The sequence below is a fragment of the Silurus aristotelis genome, assembly GCF_946808225.1.
Source record: "Silurus aristotelis genome assembly, chromosome: 1".
Lineage (NCBI taxonomy): Eukaryota > Metazoa > Chordata > Actinopteri > Siluriformes > Siluridae > Silurus > Silurus aristotelis.
The window spans coordinates 18,943,478-18,967,311 of NC_139574.1; the positions used below are offsets into that span (position 1 = coordinate 18,943,478).

At 34.3% G+C, this 23,834-nt stretch overlaps 1 protein-coding gene across 2 annotated transcripts; it reads right to left on the reverse strand.

Moving 5' to 3' along the window:
- Nucleotides 1-1,314: 1,314 nt before the first annotated feature.
- csf3r (colony stimulating factor 3 receptor) lies at nucleotides 1,315-13,945 on the reverse strand. 2 transcript variants are annotated; one of them, XM_083536022.1, is made up of 17 exons: nucleotides 13,803-13,945; nucleotides 11,965-12,044; nucleotides 11,602-11,677; nucleotides 9,990-10,283; nucleotides 9,184-9,319; nucleotides 8,892-9,067; nucleotides 8,570-8,730; nucleotides 8,267-8,408; nucleotides 6,206-6,285; nucleotides 5,737-5,947; nucleotides 5,413-5,601; nucleotides 5,210-5,308; nucleotides 4,835-4,981; nucleotides 4,607-4,747; nucleotides 4,419-4,512; nucleotides 4,247-4,328; nucleotides 1,315-3,616 (listed from the first exon to the last, which is right to left on the reverse strand). In XM_083536022.1, exons 3-17 carry the CDS (start codon nucleotides 11,663-11,665, stop codon nucleotides 3,134-3,136), a joined length of 2,499 nt encoding a protein of 832 aa, XP_083392148.1. In that variant the 5' UTR covers nucleotides 11,666-11,677; nucleotides 11,965-12,044; nucleotides 13,803-13,945; the 3' UTR covers nucleotides 1,315-3,133. The 2 variants fall into 2 exon arrangements, with proteins under 2 accessions (XP_083392148.1, XP_083392149.1); XM_083536023.1 differs by having other exon boundaries at nucleotides 11,965-12,059; nucleotides 13,803-13,910.
- Nucleotides 13,946-23,834: the final 9,889 nt, after the last annotated feature.

Sequence of the window (23,834 nt, forward strand, 5' to 3'; positions counted from 1 at the left end):
TAAACACTATTTTATTGAAGTCAGACCAGCACAAACTGAATATATCACAAGGATATCTGAAATAAATTACAAAACAAGCTGAATAATATATTCACAATCAAAAACTAAAGTGACTTCTGCTGTTCAGCTCTTAAACATGTTCCTTTCACAGCTGAAGTATGAAAACAGAACACTGGGTTAGCTTCTAGCTACTAGCTCCTCAGGCATGGAGGTCCTGGGGGTGTTTCAACAGATTGGAGTTGCTGTTTATCGCAGTAGATACGAGCTTCGAACCAGAAAGACACAACTTAGATTTGACTTAAAAGTTTTTGTCATTATACTAAACTAAAGTGAAATAATGAGCATATTTCCACTTTGAGAAACTCGTCTTGCTCTCGATTCGACTCGCCATTCCTGCCGCACAGACCTGAATAAACGGAGACACGCCCACAGTGCGTCTTCTTCGTGTATACAGAGGGTAATCCACCAATCCTAAAGTGTGTCTTCCTCGTGTTTACAGTGGTTTATCCACCAATCCTACAATGCGACGCTGCTGTAAGTAGGTTAGGCTGTAGTCTACACTTCAGCCCAAATTAATTCATTTTAAAAAGTAACGGGTAACGCACCATACGGTAACGGTAACGGAGTTACTTTATTTTTTAAAAGTAACGCGTTACAGTATTAGTTACTGTCAAAAGTAACGAGTTACCGGTAACGCGTTACTGCCCAACACCGCGCATATATATATATATATATATATATATATATATATATATATATATATATATAAATTGAGGAATGTCAATCGATTAAAATATTTAATAACGATAAATCGCAAAATTATCCAACATTTTTATCTGTTATAAATGTACCTTAAATTAAATAAAAATGGGCATGGACAAGTATGAATGCTTTACAAATGCTTTATGCAATTGTATGTTTATTATTAAACTGAACTCAACATAGAACATGAAGACAAAATATGTATATATGTATATGTATTATTATTATTATTATTATTATTATACTTATTCCCTATTCTCCATTTAAAAACCGGTGCTTGACCACCCCCCCCTACCCACTTTATGCACTTTAAGTTATAAACCTAAAACATGCAGACACTAATTTATTGTGCATATGTTTCATTATGAAAAATCTCAAAATTGAGTATTTTTAAATATCCAGATGGTAATCAGAATTGGTAAACCTTAGAGGTTATATGAGTGGGTATAGGCTGGTCAAGTGACGGATATACTTGAAAAACACACAACTCCTGTTTTTTTGTTTAGTTTATTCATTATGTTTATCTTTTTTTTTTTAATCCAGAGTAGGTTATGTTTAAACTATCTGAATCTGTATTTGTGACTATATAAGTAGCAGTTTTACATAATCAGCATACAAAAAAAAAGAACACAATAAAAAAATGTGAGCACAATGAAAAAAAAAAAAAAGTAGAAATGCTAAATTAAGAGTGATTCAAACCCTGATAAAACTTAGAGTCAAATGAAATTAATTTTAAGAACAAAATTCCAGTAAGGCTCTACCTTCCAGTAAGGCTCTACCTTATATAATTTTTTAAACTGTGATAACTTACAGTATCTGAATATCCAGTAATTTTTTCCTTAGTATTTTTAACTGAAATAGAAAAAAATCAACAGTAACAACCACCAGATTTTCATCCTGACAAATTAGTAAACAAGAAGAATTGTGTCACACATAGATTAGGTTGAACACTGTATGTTAACAGGAAGTTTTAGTTTCCTTATCAATATGAAATATAAGAAAATCAAAACATTAAATGATAATAATAATTATAATATTATAAAGTTGTATCATTTCACTTGGCTTAACAACAAAATCATCAATAACAACAACTAAATATAAAGTAATAATATAACATCAGCATAAAAATGGAAAGTAATTCCATAAATGTAGATGTATCTCCCAAATGTAAATGCAAATGAAACCAGAAGAGACCCTAGTACAGAGCCTTGATGAGCACCAAATGTTACTTCATTAATTCATACAACATACACTTTCAGAAATTGTAATATGATATGTTTTTTTTTGGCTTGGTGAATGTTGCTCAATGGTTAAGAATTTGTGATACTGTTTGATTTATTAATTTAAATTCAGTTTCCTCCAAATGTTCTCTGGTCATCCACAAAGCCCTTAAACACTAACTGCTCAATTTGTATCATGCGCAATTCTAAGTTGCTTTGAAGAAAGACAAGTAGCCAAAAAAGTAAATGTACCGAGTCAACACTTTAGAAGGACAGACAGCCAAATCTTTCCAGAGCCATTAGCTACTTCACAGCTGTAGCAGCTAAAAAAAAGTGCTGTTACTTATAATGCTTTTTATAGTTATCAGAACAGAGAAATGGACATCAGAACAATAACATTTTCTGTAAAGTTATTTCTTCGTCAATTCAAGAATTTTTAAGTAATAATAATAATTATAAAAATGTTACATCCAATAGCAAATTCTTCTACACATTACCATACTACTTCACTATTCATTAGGACCAGTGACTGTCAAGATTGAGTGAACTTGACATTTTTGTGGCAATTTGGAATAGAAAATGTGATAAAATCTTTCTTCACAAGAAAATGGAAGCACAGAGTAACTTAAACCCAATCAAGTATAACCTCTAAATCATGAAATGCCTTGTGTAAATTATGCCTTCATTTCGCAGCATGTCACAGTCGGCAAACTTAATTATGCTTCACTCAAAATTAATTTGGATTATTAAATCATTAGATTTACACATTTTATAGGTCAGTGCATGAACAGATTGAACTGCTGGCCAAAAAAAATACATCATGTACAAAAGTGACAATGCTCTAACAGTGACAGATTGTCTTTTGCTGCAGTTTGTCTTTCTAACCAAATCTTACTCTTCTCATGTGCATATTTTTCCACAAATACTTCTACTTGGATATTACTATGTGAATAAGATGGTGGGTTTATTGCTTGGTAATAGTTAATATTATATTTGCTAAGAGTAGGACCACAAGGTCACAGACTGCTGCAAAATATGACTTTGTCTCAAAGAGAAAAAAACATTAAAAAATAAAAGTCATAATATTCCACCGCTCCAAGCTGAGAAAGAAATTAACCATTGTATTATAGCTGTTTATGAACACATTGAATTTAAAACTTGCTGTTCATTTCCAAACACCTGAGCATAGGGAAATCCACCCAAAGTGAAGCATTTTCTTCTTTAACACTGAGATTCTTGTTAAAGGATGAAAAGTGGTGTACATCAGCAAGATTGACCTGGTTGGTAATTTTCTCATACTGACGAGGACTGGAAGGTTCTTCTTCTGCCAATAGTGGTTGTGTGGACTCTGAGCGCAGGTAGACCGGTGGAGAGACTGGCTGGCGTCGATATGGCTCAGCAAAGACAACTGTAGCATAAGGCACAGACTCACTTTGCTGCTCTAAGTCAAATGATTCAGAATCATGGGCTGGCTCATTGTGGCCAGCATCCACACTTTTGCCATTATATGGCCAATTGTTGATCTTGATGTTCTCGTCTCCTTTCAACATCTCTTTCTCAGGCAGACTCAGAATACTGATGTTAGAGAGATACACGATCATAGGGTCCTTGTCCTCTTTGAAGGGCTGCATGCACTTTGTGGGAAAAACAATCACAAATCATTATCTATATTACAGACATGTTGAATAACATTCTTCAAATTGACTGTATGACAAGTAAGGAATAAAACAATTGGAGTGGTGTTAAAGGAAATTCAATCAGCATGGGATGTGTGATTCTTTTCTTGAAGCCTACAGAGGGATTATTCAAATCCTTGTTAATGGGCAATTAACCATTTTTTTTTAAATGTATTAATAAATTACATGTAAGGCTTTTAACCATGTATAATTACATTTCATTATTTTTTAATTAGTTCCCATCACCTGTTTGCTGACACCAATGACTCCTTTTATAAATGTTTAAAGGATTAAAAGGATTGACAAGGATGAAACATTTCATGCATGATATTGTAAAACAATAATTATACTATAACAGAACTGGCAAAAAATATAGATTATCTTGACAAACTGCATAATAAGAACAAGCAATAACTTTCATATGTGGTTAAATAAAATTATTTTAGATATACAATTACTATAAAATTGAGATATACAAGCAGTTTTGTAGTTTTTTTCTTAATAACACCATGAAAAGAAATTAATGTAATAAAATAAAACAATTGCTACCCTATTCTGTATTGTTTACAAAAAACAAACTGGACATACTTCCAAAGAATCAGCTGTTGCCCACTTTTTAATATTGCTGTTGGCAGGGTCTGGAATCACTGGCCACAAATACTTCTTCATCCTTTAAGGAAAAATGGAGTATTCTCAAATAAATTCTTGAAAATGATAAAATAACTCATCGATATGTTTTTTTTTTTTTGTGCTGACTTACCACTTTTGTTTGATAAAACAGGTAAACACACCAAAGAAGAAAAGTGTCAATCCAACACATGCTGGAATGACAATCAGAACAATCTCGAAGGCATCTGAAAACAGAACAAAAGCAAAACACGAGGTTATTAACAGCATTGTTATCATCTTGTAAAATAATTCTCCAAGAAAATATTTGTTAATCAATACCAATAGATGCAGTTTTCACTTTTACAGTGGACCCATTCACACTGCCACCATTTGTGCTAGTCATCAGGAAGATTTCATAGACGGTGAAAGGATAGAGATCTTTGAGCACCACATGCCTGATTGTGCTTTCAGTGTATTTAACTAGATGAGAAGGACAAGAATTAGAGAAGGAACATTTTTTTTGCATTAAGCAAAAAGCAGTTGCAAATAAAATTTTAAATAGCAAACCTCCTGTATTGTTTTTCTCATCTCTGTAGAAAATCTTATAGCCAGTAATGATTCCATTCCTCTGCTCCAGTGGGATTTCATCCCAGTGAAGTTCTATAAAAGTAGGTCTGATTTGTCCAGTGTCCAGTTTTGGAGAATTGGAAGGGGCTGTGATCATGAAGAACAACAATTATAAGTGCAGCTCATTATTATGATTATGGCTATGATATTCAGAATTAGTAGTTGTGTTTGCTGCTAATGCTTGGAAAGAACACTAGAGGGAAGTCTTGTATCATTAGAAAAACAATATATTTCTCATAATGTTTCTGTCTTTAATCATTTAATCAGTTTTTTATTTTTATTTTTTATTATTTTTTTTTTTTTATGAAAATGAACCTTTTTGTTTTGTGTATGCCACACTGCTGTAGGGTCGACCAATACCACCGCCATACTTTGGATACACTGAAATTTCATAAGGCATATAAGGCTCAAGACCTAAAATAGAAAGTTACATTTCAGGTTAGCATTTCAGGTTAATAAACAACCATTCTTTGGGATTAAGAGAAACACCTGTATGATGCTTTGAATTTTTACTGTACCTGATACTACCATGCTGGTCTGATTTCTGTCAACAATTTCAAAAGAGACATGATTCTGTTTCATCCCACATAATGATTTCCACTCCAGCACATATGCACTAATGACTGAGTTATCCGTGCTTTTCCAGTTGGCCATCAAAGACTCCTCAGATTGTGGAAGTACGTTAAAAAAAGAGACAGGATCCAGTCCTGAAAATCATATCAAATCAACAATAATTTAAATTTAAACCATTTGAATTCATTTACTTCTACAACATGACCTACATTACTTAAAATGAAAATGCTAGCTTGACAAGGAGCTCTCTGTCTAAAAGCTGTTCCTACCTCTTTGTCTGTACACTGCCACTTCAGTAGGGTGGGATTTCCCTGCTTCATTCAAGGTGGTCAGGTAGACCTTCTTGACCTTTGCATGTATCTGGAAAGAGCAGTGTTGCTGATCTGTGACACACACAGTTTCTTTCTTCTTTGTGAATTCTCCGATTAGTGATACAGTGTAAGATACATTCATGCTGTTGGGCCGGAACTGCAAAGATGGCTGAGAGAGTGCAAAGTTTTACATTTACATTAAGTAGAGAATTGTCAGAATAAAATGTAAGAATAATTACACTAAACAGTACAACTGTACAATTAGTAATGCCATAATCACACCACTAATACAGGAGACAATATCACTGTAGCTGCTAAAAACCTAAAGCAACTAAAAGTTGCTAAAAATTGATGCGTACAGAGACGTCTCGTCTTTATTAGACAATCTCTCACAGCTTGTGAGGTGTTGTATTTGTTGAGTTCTCACCTTCCAAAACAGCTGTGCGGTTGGATTCCTGATTTCTGGCTTCTGTAGCTTCAGCCATGCGACTAGCCGGCCAGTGGGAGCTGAAAAGAGAGCACTCGATTCAGCACATCAAGGCTCTTATTTGCACTGGTAATAAAGTAAAGCTTTTAGAGACTCTATAGCATAGGCCATTCTCATTGACACATACTGCACTCTAAATAATTTATAGTGTGCATAATATGTGCAAATTTGATAAGTCAAAAGAGAGATTTATAATTATATTATATAAGTTGTGGCCAAATTTTGCAGATAGTTGATGTGACAAAAATTCATTTGTGGTGTTAAAACAGAACCTGGACTTGTTTTGCTCAACCTTAGTGCAGCTTTTGACACTATCCTCCTTGCTAAACTAGAGAATGTTGTTGGAATATAGGGAACAGCTCTCTCCTGGCTTAGGTCTGACTGAATGCTATCAGTTTGTTGATGTAAATGGTGTGTTCTCCACACTCTCTGAGGTAAAGTTTGGTGTTCCACAGGGATCTGTCTTAGGCCCACTGCTTTTCTCTTTTTATATGCTGACTCTGGGTGAATATACATAAACATGGTATTCACTTCCATTGCTATGCTGATGATACACAGTTGTATATTTCAGCAAAGCCAGATGAGAGAGATCAGCTTAACAATGTTGAGGAGTGTGTAAAGGACATTATACAGTGGAAGCTTCCTACTTCCTTCTGCTCAACTAGGATAAGACAGAAGTACTTTTACTAGGACCACATGCAGCTAGAAGTAAACGTTCCGATTATGTAGAATCTCTGGATGGTCTTTGTGTCTCAGTGTGTACAGCAGTCCAAGACCTTTGTGTGATTATTGTCCCTAGTCTTTCCTTTGAGGCTCATGTGAATAACAATACCAGGATCGCCTACTTTCATCTTAGAAATATTGCTAAAATTAGAAATATAATGTTACAGGATGCATAAAAAATAGTTCATGCTTTTGTTACATCCAGCTTAGACTACTGTAACACTTTACTGTCTGGGTGTTCGAAGTGCAAAAATAAGCTACAGTTAGTTCAGAATGCAGCAGCAAGAGTGTAAATTTGATCTAGAAAATATAACCACATCACCCCTGTTTTAATCAGTCTACACTGGCTCCCCATCAAATCTCACAATGATCATAAAATAGCACTACTGACGTATAACGCACTTAACAGTCTCGCACCGCAGTATATGAGTGAACATTTTACAAAAGAAGTCTAACACCAAGGAAGTGCAAATGACCTTTTCGGTATAACATTAAAGCAACCTAGTATAAATGCAATATAGTTCTGTGATTAAATTAAACTTTCTTTCTTTTCTAATCTACTTGCATAGGAAGAAACTAAAACAATGCTATCAGTAAAACTTCAACAATTTGTGGTTTAAGGTTTGAAGGTTAGAAATAATTCATTTCCATTATTTAACTTATAAAAATAAAAACCTAAACATGATATGTGCTGCATTACAGATATCAAAATGTAGAAGTTGCTAGCCTATCCATTTTACCATGAACTACAGAGATGTGTTTGTTTAAGGCGATTAGAAGTTTTCCATAAATCAACAATTTTTATCAATCAGAATGTAAATTGTCTGTTTTAAATTTCAAATGTTATTTCTTCTTTCCTTTTTTTCCAAGCATCATGAATTTTGGTCCAGGTTCTAGTAAAGCTTTCCAAACTTCATATTCATGATCAGTAGTGGATTTATCTGCCACATACTCAATGCAAGCTGGTCCTGGGTTAACACATCATATTTAGAAACTACTATATTTATTAATGAAATAAAATATGACATATAAACTATGAAGTGTACACTGAAGCTAGGCAACATAAATTACCCCCAGCTACCATTGGAACGTTGTACTTTCTATACTTTGGGAGTATTCTGGCTAAAATGTCATTAAGTCCACACATCTGTTATACTTGCCAGGTAATTACATTAGCTACATGCTACTGTCAGGTAGCTGGCTCATTAGTCGATATACAGTATGCTACAAACAAATGATATAATGACTATAAAAAAAATAAAATTGAATTCTCAGTACCTTTCATGGGTGTAGTAGCCAAGGTAGTGTTACTCCACTCGCTCCATGGGCTGCTCTTATACCTTACCCTCATCTGTGATTCGTAACTCATGCCATGAAGCAGACCACACACCTTAACTTTCTTACCAGTTTTATAATTAAACTGTTGAAGAGTTAAATAAACATATCAGGTAAACATGCTGGCATTTTTAGACGATTGGGAGTGTTAAAATATGGAAAAGATTATTGCATGGAATCAATGTGGAGTAATTTTAAAAAGCCAAAACTGTGTGTAAGTAGTTTTATAGAGTAAAGATGTGTAACCTTTTCTTCACTGAAAATCTTGTTGTTCACAGGTTTAAATTTGATCTCTATATTTAATGTCTTTATTATCCACTTCTGAGTAGGTGAGAGACTCCATTTGTATTCAAGGCATCCAAATGTTTGTGTTCCAACCCCTTGAATCACAGGAGCATCCAGCTTAGCTATAAGCAAAACACAGAGAATGAAACAACATAAAACTAATTCTAGGCTAAATGTTTTTTTTTTTATCTATTTTACACAGAATTCCCCTTGTAACTTGTTCAAAACTGTCCCGTGCCTGGTTTTTGTTAATTTGTGTAGTGCACAGAAGATCATTTCTAACCTGTTATCATCGGATCCATCATTAGGAGTTTGGATGTGGTCTGACCAAGGGCATTCATTGCTACCACATAAACTTGCATTTCATAAAAAAAAGTAAAGCCAGAACGAAGTACCCTGGAGAAATTCTCATCAGATGTTGGAACAAAGGCAAACTGTTGCAATTTATTTGATTGATCTCTAAATAAAACAGACATGTATCATCTGTCAGTGATAGCATTTAAACAAATCAGTGTACTATATATTATAATCAATAGCACATTTAGTAATTAGAATTGAGTACTTTATATAGCTACCTGAATTCTGTGTACAAGGTGTAATTTGTTGGAATGTCAGAAGTTTTTTTACCATGGAGCCAAGTGCACCCCAGAGTTATAGGGTATTCATTTAGATTTATTAAGCAAGTCAAGTTCTGTGGGACGGATGGAGGATCTTCAAAAATAAACAGGATTATAAACAGAAATGAGACACCTTATTAAATTACACCACACAACTAAATTGTGGTGCAAAAGTGCATCATAAAATGAATATGAAGTTTCTATACCAATTTGAATATCAGCTTATTATTTAGTTTAATGGATAGTAGAATGGTAAAATAAATGTTCAAAAAGATTGCTATTTGTAAAATAAAGCTGAACTTTTACCAAAAGTGTGTTCTCAGTTTATGTTTAACTCAGTATAGGTCACATAAGTAAGTAGGGGAGAGTTGGTACAATAGTAACACAACTGTAACACTATTGTATTGTCAATATTATAATATTCCAATATGTATAGATGCACACATGCATCTTACACTACTTTTAAGAGCATATTCATCACTTTTTGGCATCTGTCTGAAAAGCATGCTGGAGATATTTGTGCCTTATTGGTTTACAAAGATAAATTATAAAATTATAAATTATAATAATTTTTCCATTACATGCTCAAAAACTAAACTCAGTTCATACATGCAAAAAACCTGAGTACAATTGTAATACGTAAACCCTGTGTAATTTAGCTTCAATTAAATATTTTTTAAAAAGTTATCATTGTACCATCTCTTCCTAATATAATGCATAAACAAATAATATATGTATATATAGCACAAAGTAAAAGTCCTTACACCCTGCTCTGATCTCCACGGCGCCCACAATGTTGCAGGTATCATGAACGCAGACAAAACATTCCAGCACATTTTGCATGTCAGTAAGGTTGGTTATGTAGACGTCATATACATTCTTCTGACTGGCATTACTACGGTGGATAAACTGAGAATTTCTTTTCCATTCAATAGAATAACTTGGGGTTTGTGTTAGTGTACACTCTTTTTTGATGTAACAGGAAGCACTGACTGCTGAGCCAAGAGGAACCACTGTTGATGAGCTGTTTACCTCAGCACATGGTGATGCTCTGACATCTTTAGGAAATAAGATACACAAAAGGCACATATGAGACATTTTCGCAAGTAGATACATATATTATACAAAGTACTAGCACTGTGTATTACACAGAGTACTAACACTGTGGTCGCATAATATCCATATTAAAAAGATATGAAAGTGAAAATCATGCAATAACAATAAAATTCCCATACCAGACCTTGTGAAACACTGCATTGCAATCAAGCTTCTCAATACTTGGCTATTTCAAAACTCATGGTGAAATAGGTCAGAGCAATCTTGTGAAAGCATCTTTCAGTTTACCAGCTAGACTAGACAAATTATATTAATCATCAGTATGGTTTACATTTGAGGAGCAACCAGGAAGGGGCTAGTTGCTACCGCTAGGTATTTAACGTTCAAGATTTTCAACTTTTCATTTCACTGCAAGATGTGTCCGGTATACAGTAATCCCCCATTTATCATGGTGGTTACGTTCTAAAACCACCCGAGATTAAAAAAAAAAAACGCGATAAATGGACGCCACCCTAAAAATGCCATTTTATGTATATACACCAATACTATACTGTATTAACATTTTACTTCATTTTATAATTAATAATTATATATTAATGAATAAATTGTATTATATCAACATAAAACTCCATAAAAACTATTCCTTATAAGTTTTTTGGTCTATTATACTATCCGCGAGAGACCTGGAAAATCAGCTAAACAAATTAGTTACGTGGCAAATGCAATTCTGCGATAAACCGGGGGCACAAGATTCGAACCGGTAAAGCAGGGGATTACTGTATAACTATGTTTGTGACAAATAAAAAAAATTCAATCCTAAATCCATAGCGCTAGTGTTAGCCACTTCCTGGTTAGCAGCTAACGCTATTGCTATTGATTCTTTAGCATTTTATATCCAGCTTTTGAAATTTATCTTAAAAGAAGAAAATTCTGACAATTCCACATATAAAGGTGAATGAATGAAGGATGGAAGGAATAAAGACATTTGTTAAAGTGTGCTGAAATAAGCAGAACAGTTACGTAGATCATATCTTTAGAAAATTAAATATTAAATGTAAAACACAAACACACACACGTGCACGCATGCACGCACGCACACACACGCACGCACGCACACACACGCACACACGCGCACACACTTACATACACATCTGTATTATCCAAATTTAATTGAATAAATGTCAACTATTTAATTCAATTAATCCATTTATTTAACTTTTATTTAATCAATTAAATTGGTTTTATTGGTTTAAATAAAATGCTTTCAGGAACAAAGCTTATAGCCCACTGACTTCAAATGTATTAAAAAACCTCTCTTACTTTTTGTGAACAAATACAGAATAGTCCAGAGCACAGCATGTACTGTGGTCCATTGCAGAGACATGATGGAAAGAATCTGTAAGACAGCCAAAAAGAATTTGTGTCATTTACTATATTCTCTACATTACCTTCATTGCTTTACTTTGAAGATTTAAATCCTTCATAAACTTGACCCACCTGTCTGAGGAGTGATGCATTAGCACATTAAAAGAGAAAAAGTTGATACTTGTCCCTCAGCAAAATGAAATCGAAAGACAATATTTAATGAGGCACAGCTACTGAAGTAGAAAAGTTATGATCTGTCTACTAGCTAAAACCCCAATGGATCATGAATAGAACATTAATACAAAAATATGCACATACCTTTGAACAAGTTTCTTAGGACATGTTAGCACGTAAGTAGGATTCATTTGCTTCCATTTCTGTTAGACAGGGTGATCTTTCTAAAACAAAAAAGACTACACAAAATTAGACTTACTAGCTTTCTTTTCTTCAACGTGTTTCTTCTTCTCTATCGGCTGTTTTGTGGTGTACCGTTAGCTCTATCCTGAGTCACAGGGGCCAATGTCAGGAAATGTCAGCTTGTTGTGCAACATATTGCGACCCTCTCTTACAGTCTGCTGTCTTTTCTCCCTCATTAGTTTTGCTTATTTGTGTAATATAACTTATTTTATTATAAAATAACTAAATAAAATACTGAATAATGCCACTTGACATAATGGTAAAGAAGTCAATCACACATCATAAAGCCAGGTAAAATAATCATTTCATTTATTTTCAACCCCCAGCAAGGTACAACTGGGGGACTCTAGCTCACATAAGCCCGATGGTAGTCAGATAATGCGTTCTTTCTCTGGTTGTGTTTGTATGCATGTGTGAATGTTAGAAAGATACAGACTATTGAAGTTACACTCAATTATTTTCTTATCACTGGCTCCCATAAAGGCCTTCACTTCTCAGCACTCGCTTTACAGAGAATTCACCAATTGCAGGGGCTAATTGCCTCTGGCTCCTAAATGTGCTTTTTAGCCATCTGAGGAGAAAGCAGTTATTATATTTGTAGTAATTTATATATATTTTTTTAATGACTGCCTGGCATCTTGCTCCAGCACAATGATTTAATGTGCTTGCGAACACAAATGAGACTGCCAATTTCTCATTTTCCATAAAAAAAAAACACAGTGTTGCTTATGTTTTTTTTCTCTCTCAATTTGCCTGCACGCATTTATTAATAATGTGAATATGGCAAAACATAACAAATGACTTACATATAGATGCACTGTTTTTGCATCTCTGTTGCCACAAATTGATTTATTTGTTTCCATTAAAAATGTTCGGGAAAATAAGAAGTAATACAGTCAGATTTAGAAGTTGTTTAGTAACTGCCTAGTGATTTTAACTAGTGAGGTTTTACGTATTTCTTTTTTATTCTCTGCTCCACCACACTGGAAGTAATGTGTTATCTGTTACTCTTACTGCTGGCCCAAATGTCTTAGAACACTGTGTACTTAATTAAGAAATAATCTTACAGGAAACACTCTCTTGTTATCAAACTTCTCTTTTTTCTATTTTTTCTATTATTTGCTTTCTTTTCTTTTTTTTCTTTTTTTGATTTTTTCTTTTTCTATTCTTTTCCTTGCATTGCTTTTCATATATTTTCTTCTCTATTTACTTTGCTGTTTTGAAAACTAAAAAACCCCAAAACAGATTCAGACAATTTTGCAATCTGTGTATGCCATTGTGCAATAACTGAAGAAGACATAAGAGTAAAAAGAAGAACTATGTTTGAAAAACTAAATCTCTCACATCTGCCTTGGCAACTTAAATTGTAGAAACTGTTACATATAAAATACCTTGTACAATCATAGATCTAGTTAATAATGTAGTTCTAATAAATAATATAGATGTTATGTAAAAAATTGGTTTTAAAATTAAACCAATAACTTGTGACACGAAAATACAAAAAAAAATACAGTACAAAGCACTTAATACCATGATTTGATTGAATTGTAAAATGTCATATATGGTGTGTTAAAAAACAAAACAAACCAACAAAAAGAGGTATAAAATATGTCATACATTATAATCCCGCATTTGTATTAAGTTGGAATTGCTGAAAATAACTCTAAAACTTCTTTAAAAAACTGGTTTCATACAAGACATATAGAGATATAGAAATGTAATCACAAAAGAACACTCACCACATAAAGCGGCAAGGACTGGGAGCTTTTATAGTCTCTTAGAACATACAGATGCTATCAGACTAATTTGATTGCACTTTGTAATCTCTGTTTGTGCCAGACTAGTGTAGTTGAATGGTTGCACATTTATCAAGGGAGATCACATGATTTTAGAAAAAAAAAGGAGAACCAAATCCTTAAAATGACTCACAGAGATTGAATCACACACACACAACCATCCCCCCTCCAAACACGTATCTATCTATCTATCTATCTATCTATCTATCTATCTATCTATCTATCTATCTATCTATCTATCTATCTATCTATCTATCTATCTATCTATCTATCTATCTATCTATCTATCTATCTATCTGTCTGTCTGTCTGTCTGTCTGTCTGTCTGTCTGTCTGTCTGTCTGTCTGTCTGTCCCCCCCCCCTCTCTCTCTCATATATATATATATATGCCAGTGGTATAGGTGTTGGTGCTGTCCTGCTGCAAGAAGATGACCAATAAATTTACCCTTCTGTATGTTTTTATTCTAAAAAGTTAAATAATCAAGTTAATCATTGCAATTGAAAAAAGAGCACTAGCTCTTTTGTTAGCTCTTCATCATTTTTAAGTTTATGTTGACTCTAGCTCCCAACCCGTTGATGTATACCCTGATTATAACCCACTTATTCTCTGCAGCCAACGTTTAACAAACACTAGAGACTAATGCGTTAGGCACTCATTTGCCAAAGCTTTAATTTGCAAATCATGTATAAGAAAGGTATTTACAATGCCATTGTCGATTCTCTGTCTAGATGTCATGTATAAACTTTAACCATGATTATTCTTGTGTGGGGGTGTTACAACCCTATGGTTGTTTTGTTATTTTTCTGTGTTTGTGTCATGTGCAGTAAACGCCATTCAAGTGTCTCTTGCAGGCTGATTGCTGCTGTATCCTGATTGGTTTTCTGCACTTTAAAAGCCACGCCATCACTTTCTCAAGAAAGCCACCTTGATATGAAAGCCATTTTGTTTATCTGTGCTGTTTGTTTGACAAGTTCAGAAATTCTCTTAGATCACAGATGTTGGGATTAAGAAGTTTTGGAGATTGTGAGAACCATTGTTTGTTTCCACCCTTCAAACCTTTTGTTTGGCTCTGTAAATAACCATATAAATAACCATGTAAAACCTGTAAATACTAAAACTGGGGTCGTAAGAAGTCTGATACCATTTATTTTCAAAAACTTTTTTCTCTGGTAGGCAAGGTAGCAAATTGTATTTTTATTTTCTTTTATTTGGTTAGGTAAGATAGAGAGACTAAACCCAAGTTTTATTTATTATTTTGGTTTTGGCTTTGTTGGCTCCTGAAGTCAACCACCCAATAAATTCTTAGTATTATTGAGACACGCTAGCTAACTTCAGGGCTAACTTCAGGGCTGAAGTTAGTTAGCTTGTCTCAGCCCAGGAAAGGTTTTTTTCACCACTTCCAGACCAGTGAATACCAGCGGTACCATTGACTTACAGCCTCTGAGAAGTGGTGCAAATTATGAGTCTGCATCTTTGGTGAGTAGGTTGTATTTTATTTAAATTTTTAGGTTTTTGTCATGTTATTAGACATATATTGATTCTGAACTGCTCCAGATAATGTAGGTGGCACAGTTGCAATTGTAGTGTAGAGGTTTGGAGCTTGCTTTAGTAAAACGATATTCACCCTCCATATGTAAAATACCGCTCTCTGTAATGCCACGCTTTGCTATATTGCGTTTTTGTATAGTATTGATGGTTTCTATATTTGCGACGTGATAGTGGTCACAGGGTTTTATCTTAACTTCCGGGTTTTATATATATATATATATATATATATATATATATATATCTATCTATCTATCTATCTATCTATCTATCTATCTATCTATCTATCTATCTATCTATCTATCTATCTATCTATATATATATATATAAAACTGGCGGGTGGTCTTTCTTTAACTAATCCGATTTCATATTTGCCTCACAGGGCAAGCTAGCTGGCCCAGAATAGCGTCTATTGTTATATAGACACCAACATATACTATTGTTCGTGTTTAGAATTAATAATTTTGTTGCCCTGAATTATTTTGTTGCATAGCTCTGTGTAACTATATGTATTTTTCTTAAATGCTTAATATTTATTTGAATTTAATAAAACAATTTGGACCAAGCATACAGTACAGAAGTACAATGTCACACAATACTTTTTTCTAGAGGGTTAGAGAAGCAAAAAAGCAAAGCAAATTCTTGTATTGTATGTTTACAAATACAAAAGTGGGAAAAAAATATCCATTACCCAATCAAGGCTAAATATATGCTAAGAGATTTCTGAGTGATTCACCATTTTATATGTAAGATAAAATAAAGTAGTATATAAAATATAGTATATAAAATAAGTAGCATAAAAAGTGACAAAGTGACAATTAAACATATAGGATGTATAGTATAGTAAAGTATAGTGAATACATACACTCACTGTCCATTTTATTAGAAAAAAATGCTAGTTCCTGCAAGCATTCTTGCCAGTGGCAGCAGAGCAATGCATCAAATTATGCAGATACAGGTCAAGTGCTTCAGTTCATGTTAATCAAGTGTGAAAACTGATCTTACTGATTGGTTGTTGTTACCGAATAGGACTGTGGTGAGTATGTCAGAAATTATCTCCTGGGATATTCAAACACTGTTTTATTCACAGTCTGTAAAGGTGAGGCAGAACGGTAAAATAAATAAATAAATAAAACAATTCTGATGGTAAAAATGCTGTGTTAATGAGAAAGGTCAGACTGGTTCATGCTGACAGAAAATCTGAAACCACTCATTACAACACTAGTTAGCAGAAAAGCATCTCAGAATTTGCAACATGGCAAAACTTGAGGAGGATGGGCCACAACAGCAGAAAACCCTACCTGGTTTCACTCTTTTCAGCTTAGAACATAAATCTTATGTTCACTAAAACTGGTCACTGGACGATTGGAAAAGCATTAATAGCACTTTTATAATTTTGCTAGTGTTATGACAAGAGACAATGTTTCCAATCAGCCATTGCACCTTAATAGGTCACATCAAATAATCTCTGCACCTGTTAAAAATTTTGGATTAATCAAGGTTAATCAGTCTCACCATGCAGTAATTGTCTTACGTTTATCTTTCCATGAACTTTGTTCGTGAGGACTTACCCGACTTATTCCACCTCCATTACCACCACTATCACGTTGCGATTATAGAAACCATCAATACTATACAAAAACACAATATAACAACACGTGGCATTACAGAGAAAGAGGTATTTCGCATATGAAGGGTGGATACCATTTTACTAAAGCAAGAAACCTAGTTAAGACAACTCCAAACCTTTACACTACAACCGCAACTGTGTCACGTACATCACCTGGAGCAGTTCAGAATCAATATTTGTCTAATAACATTACAAAAACATAAAAATGTAAATAAAATACAACATACTCACCAGAGATGAATACTCATAATTTGCACCGCTCCTCAGAGGCTGTAAGCCAGTGGTACCACTCGTATTCACTGGTCTGGAAGTGGAGAATAAACCCTTTCCCAGGCTGAGACAAGCTAGATAGCTTCAGGGTTGGCCGACCTCTCCTTACGATGCCTAGCTTTTTTGGAAAATTAATTTTTAAGTATGTCCACAATCAAATAAATTTTTCTTTCTCCGTAGACGTAAAAGAAGTCTAACTCTGATGTATTAATGTGTGCAGAGCTACACACGTGTTTTGCCAGTCGAAACTGGCTGTAACAGTTTCCCTCTGACCAACCAATCAGAGGATGGAAAAATGCTGATGCTATTCTGGACCAGCTAGATGAACCTGTGAGGCGAATTTAAAATCTGATTTGTTAAAGAAACACAGCTATTTATTTAAGAGACAATGGTAAAAAAGGCCTGCAGAACAGACTTTGCAGGCCCTGGGCAGATTAGATTGACATTGCAGCATATAGAGGTTGAAATCTGATTGGAAGAAATCTAACATTCACATACACGTACTGGAAGCAGTGCAGCAAAGAGAAACGCTACGGAATTAAGAAAATAAACTGTTGGGAATAAATTTATACAATTTCATGGAACAAATATTAGAATTTAGGTTGTAAATGTAGGTCAGTGCTTCTGATAGTGTTTAGGCCAGCAGAGAAGGCTTTGCTGGCCCCGACCGCCCGCCACTAGAAGTTCCAATTAGCTGTTGTCCAGATGGAATTGCATCGTTTTGGTGTATGTAATGGTACAGTAAAGAGTAAAATGAAAAATGTTTCCAGGACCATAGAGCTATACAGTATAAATCAACATAGAACTGCATGAGACTACCAAGACGTAACTAAGATTATGTAACTCTACACAGGACGTGCACATGAGCAGTGCAAGAAAAGTAAAAATTTATTAAAATAGGTCAATATAAATAGGTGCAAATTCTTACCAGCGCACCACTAGGGATCAGGAGTTCATTGTTCATCATTTTCTGCAACACCATTTCAATTATATATTACCTACATTGTCTCAGAAGATTCTAAGGTTACATTCCATGCCAGGCCTCTTATGAACACTACCTTTGCAAGAAGAAATTGGCAAAGCTATGCAAAAAAAAAAAGCCCAAAAAAACAGGAAATGTTGCAAGCATTAGGATCTGTGGTTAAGGACACTAGGGTGTAGGAGCACAAAAAGTGAGTTCTGTTAAACGGAATCATACTCTGTGAAATGTGTTAAATGTTCCTTTATCCTCCAGGGTATCACATCCCCCTTGTTAAATTATGCTTATTAGCTCATTAAATTAGAAAAATTTTCTATGGTGAGGTGTTTCATTTCGTGTCCTCCTATTCAGCATTTTATCCACTATATTTTCACTCTGACATTTTTAAACACAACAGTTTATTTAAAAACTGTAACTAAAAAATAAATAAAATAAAATGACTCAATTCCCACTGCTGAAGAGGTACAGAAAAGGAGACTGTATGCTAATACAAGTACATTGTCTGATTAGGGTAACACTGACACATTTTCTGCCATCTCTGTTCTAATCAGCATTAATAAATTAAATATACTGCATACTTTGTGAACTTGGAGCCTGCAGCTTATCCAGCAACTTGAGCATATTTATCCTTGTATTAAAATTAACTTTTTTATTCTTTCATAAATTCAGAGGTGTCAACCTATTCAAACAAAACCATTGGCTAGCATTCATTTTAATTTACTTAATAGAAATTCACTGCATGACTCTTTTGGGTTGTGATTGCTAATTCAAAAGAATTTTTAATAGCTTGAGATCCAATAAACCGACTTCACCAACTTCATTATTCTTCAATCACCATGTGCTGAAGTTTAATAGACTTAAATTAAACCTCTGTTTATAGAACTTTACTCCTTAGATATAACCCCATCCAGGATAAAGCACACCCTTAGGTCTAGTTTCACTTAAAGAAATTACCAGTAGAGCTACTTAAAAACCCATAAAGTGCTGGATCCGCCGGCAAAACTATATTAGGCAATAGGGCGATGGCACTGTACACTTTACATCTGTCTTAAGGGCAGTGAAGCAAGATGGCTTGGACCCACAGTCCTCCTCCTTACAAGCATCCAATGTACTCCTATCTAGTACCTGTCACAGGCAGGCTGCAAAATGGAATTAACTATTGATTTCTTTCTTACCACAGGTCAGTAGCACTAGCTGGGAGGTTAGCAGAAGGCAATATAAATTATATATCTCCCCCTTTTTAACCTTTTTACTAAGAGACATCTTTGTGGGAGGGGAGGAATTGTGAGGAATATAGAAAATGACTATAGGTCTGTCTGACTGTAAAAAACAAGGGCTTAAGGACTGTTTATATTTATAGTGTGCTATCATTTGATCACTGTTATTACTGACTCAACATCAGAATGTAGCTCAGTATTTAATGGACCTAACTAGACCTTGGTGAAGGATAGAAATAGCTCAGGTATACGGGCAAATTAGCAATCTGCATGCTTGCACGTGTTTGACCTTCCCAATTTGGCCTCATGCTGCTCTGGTTAGAATGCTTATTGTTTTATTTTGTGGGTACACTACTTTAATAATTTAAAATGCATTATTATTATGGATAGTTGTATTACTTAGAGATTATTCACATGCCAATAGAATCCAAAAGATTTGTTATGAAACACATTTCTCATTTGTCAGCCAAAGTATTAATAATAATAATAATAATAAAAGTTAAAGTGCTTGTGAAAGGCACATCCAGTGTCACACATATTCTGCCTATTGGTAATAATGTTTACATGATAAATGTTTAAAGTCATTGCAAGATGAGTAAAACCTAGCTAAATCCCTACTTCCCTATTAAATGTAACTAAAAATCCACTTGCTCACAATGAGTATCCCAGGTACACTTCCTTAGTGCATTCAGCTTGGTAATATATTCTGTCCTTTCCATTTATAGTACTCTTCTACACAACCATCATTTCAATAAATGATGAATGGCCATATTCACTCTTTTAGGAAAGCATAGTTAATTGCCTCACTTTGTTCTGTCACTTACTATTCCATTTGTGCTAGTGAAAGGTATTTAAAATCAACTCCTTTTTCAGTGAGATTGATTTATGAGCCACTCTGTATAACTGTGCTCATCCCGTGGTTCCAGCTTTGAAAAGCGCTTTTAGGCACAGATGAAAGTTTGAAGTAACATGAGGTCTATACACTGAGAGAAAAGGAAAGGCCTGCTTTAATTAATCAAAACTCCAAGTAAGAGTAAAGTGCTTTACTTGAGCTTTAGAAAATGTAGATGCAACAGTAACTGCATGCCTATCCATTAGTTTTTATATATGCATAGTTTATAAACTTTATCCACCTCTCAATATTAGTATTTACATTTGTGGCATTTAAAAGACGCCCAGAGCGACGTACAAAAGTGCTTTGAGTCTCTAGCAATGAATAAATCTACACTGGTATGCTATATAACAAATTTAAGATAAACCAGACTGCAACTCTTGATTTTTACAAAGCAAACTTGGAAAGTGCTAAATTAAGTGTTTCAGGAAGAGGTAGGTTTTCAACCGTCACTTAATGATAGCCAGGGACTCCGCTGTTTGGACATCTAGGGGAAGTTTATTCCACCACCTCGGTGCAAGAACAGAGAAGAGCCTTGAAGTATACTTACCTTTCATTCTGAAACAAGGTGGTACCAGTTGAGCAGTGCTGGGGGATCTCAGACAGCGTGGTGCAGTGCGAGATGTGATGAGGTCTCTGAGGTTAGATGGTGTTAGACCATTTTTGGCCTTGTAGGCAAGCATGTAGGCAGAAGTTAACATACTGAATATTTTAAAACCCAAATTTTCAGTGTGCTCTCAGACTTTGTATATATGTAGTCCCTGTTGATTTTAATAGGTTAATTTTTGCATATATTTAATTAATCATTCATATGGCAGCAGCATAATTCATAAAATTATGCAGATACTGGTCAAGACCATCAGTTTACATCAATTATCAGAATGAAGAAAAGTGCAATATGTGTTTAACACACAACACTCTCTAAAGTTTACATTTATCAAAATATTTATTACAAAATTTATTAAAATAAACAACATTAAGTGTATGACTGTTGTAGCTGGAAATGCTTATTTTATTGTTATTTAAAACAGCTCACAATAGATCTGTGGTAAACTGAAACACCGTGGCAAAACTTGAGGTAGATAGGCTATAACAGAATAAGAGCATATTGGCTGCAGTCATTTTCCATGTCCATCCACCTCTTCTTTTTCCCTATGTGGGAAAAATAAGTACATCCTTTCCTATTTCCAAAATTGTTGAAATAGTAATTACCAGCTAGTCAATAAAATGCACAAAATTGTTTCTAATAAAATGCACAAAATTGTTTCTAATAAAATGCACAAGATTAGTTAATCATCATAAAATGTGATTATAAAAGCAGATCTTTTGGTAGTCTTGTGCTATGGAACACTTGGGTATGTGTCTACATCATGCAGAGATGAAAGGACACAGCCATGCAAATTGTTGATGGTCAATCTGGGAAGGGTTATAAGGCCACAAAACAATTTCAAATTCACTATTCTACAAGCCTTAACGACAGCTGCCCATCTCCCATGAGTTGTTCCCCCAGCAAATTCATTCCAAGGTCAAACTGTTTAGTATTCAGCGATTAAAAAAAAAAAAATTTATTTCATCTGAACAAATGACTAAAGTTTTGAGGACAATATCTTTTGGACTGATGAGACGAATATGGAGATATTTGTTCATTATTGACATTTCAATGCTAGGCAAGAAAACCAAACAATGCATATTACCTTATTCTAACTGTCAAGCATGATGATTTTTGCACTTACATGACCTTGGTAATTTGCAGTCATTGAGACAATAATGACCACTTTATACCAAAATACTTATTTAAGCAGCTTAAGATAGTTTGAAATTGGGTAATGCAACAGGTCAAGAACACCAGCAAATCAACAACTGTTAACACCTACCTACCTACCTACCTACCTACCTACCTACCTACCTACCTACCTACCTACCTACCTATCTTCTAGTCTATCTATTACTCTTTTACTTCTAAAAGAGGTGAAAGATCCTCTGTCACTTGTGAAAGAAAGAGCTCTAGAAGCAGGTTTGGATGATATCACAGTGCTACAACATAACATATGTTCCCTCATGTTACCTCCAGAAAACAAACCCTGGTAGTATAACCAGGACACGTTTGGACATTACAGGCTTAGTAAAAGGTCTGTCCAGCAGTCTGTCCAGAACCAGCTGAAAGGCAGTTAATGGTTTTATTAGATTAGAAAAAAAGGCCAGATTCCATACTTAGAATTGGACATTTTGCACGATTGCTATGGAGGTGTTCAATAATTCACTAAAATTATTTCTGTCAGCAGTGACAAGCTAAACGGTGACTTGATTTAATTCTGTAATTGCACATGCACCTTTACCCTGGGCCCATACTTTGGTAATTAATAGGGCTTTCCATTTTTTGAAAAGTGCCACAGCATCTAATGGAATTCAAATTGAAGTTTATGTGTAGCTGAGGATGTGCAGTCTAGCCAAGCTGAGCCATTCACCTTTAATGGGCTCATAGTTACTGGAGAAAGAGAGCTAAGAGCAATAAAAACTTAAAGTTAGGCAAGAAAATGGATGAATAAACAAACGCTTAGCAAATTCTATAAAAAAAACCCTGAAAAACCTATTAAAACCTATTTATTTCGTTAAATAAAATACTCAACCATTTTCCATTTTACTACTTTACACAAGTTTTGTCAATAAGAAGGGGTCAGATTTTATATAAAAAAATATACTGTGCTTTAAATTAATTTGTAAAGAGTTTATGAACTGTGATATTTAGAAAGAAGCTTAATTTAGATCAATTTAACATTCAGTGTGATGTTTTGGTCCACTGATTTACTCATAGTCATGTTTTTAAGATGGGATTTTCTTGCTTGGTTTCTGAAAGCATGAAACCAATTCAAGTTATAACTAAATTAAATAATAATAATAATTATTATTATTGAATAATATGTTTTAATAGTCTGTAATAAAACTGTAATACATCCTAGACCTAAATCGCAGTAAATATTGTTTTCAAAATATATTTGTAAGGGAGGTCTTAGTTAGGATTCTGTTGCCATGAAAATTCATTATTGGATATTTTTGGGTCGATACTATCCAAAGTTTGCAAGTTTGTGTATTGTTCTGGATAAGGGTGTTTGTTAAATGCTGTAATTTACTGTAAATATAAATGTGTGCTCAGTTAGTTAGCAACAAGGGGTGCAGCCAGTGTTCCAGTTCATCCCAAAGGTGTTCCCAAACATCCCAAATATGATAGAGGTCAGATATGCTCTATAGCAGGCTACTCAAGATCTTTCACTCCACCCCATGTAAGCCATATCTTCCTGGAGCTGGTTTTGTACACAAAGGTGTCATGCCAAAACAGGTTTGGGTCTCCTTGGTCAAGTGTGGTAACTTTGTGGTAAAATATACAGCTGAAAAGGCAGGTGTCTCAATACTTTTGTCCATATAGTGGGTTTTTAATTTTGGTCT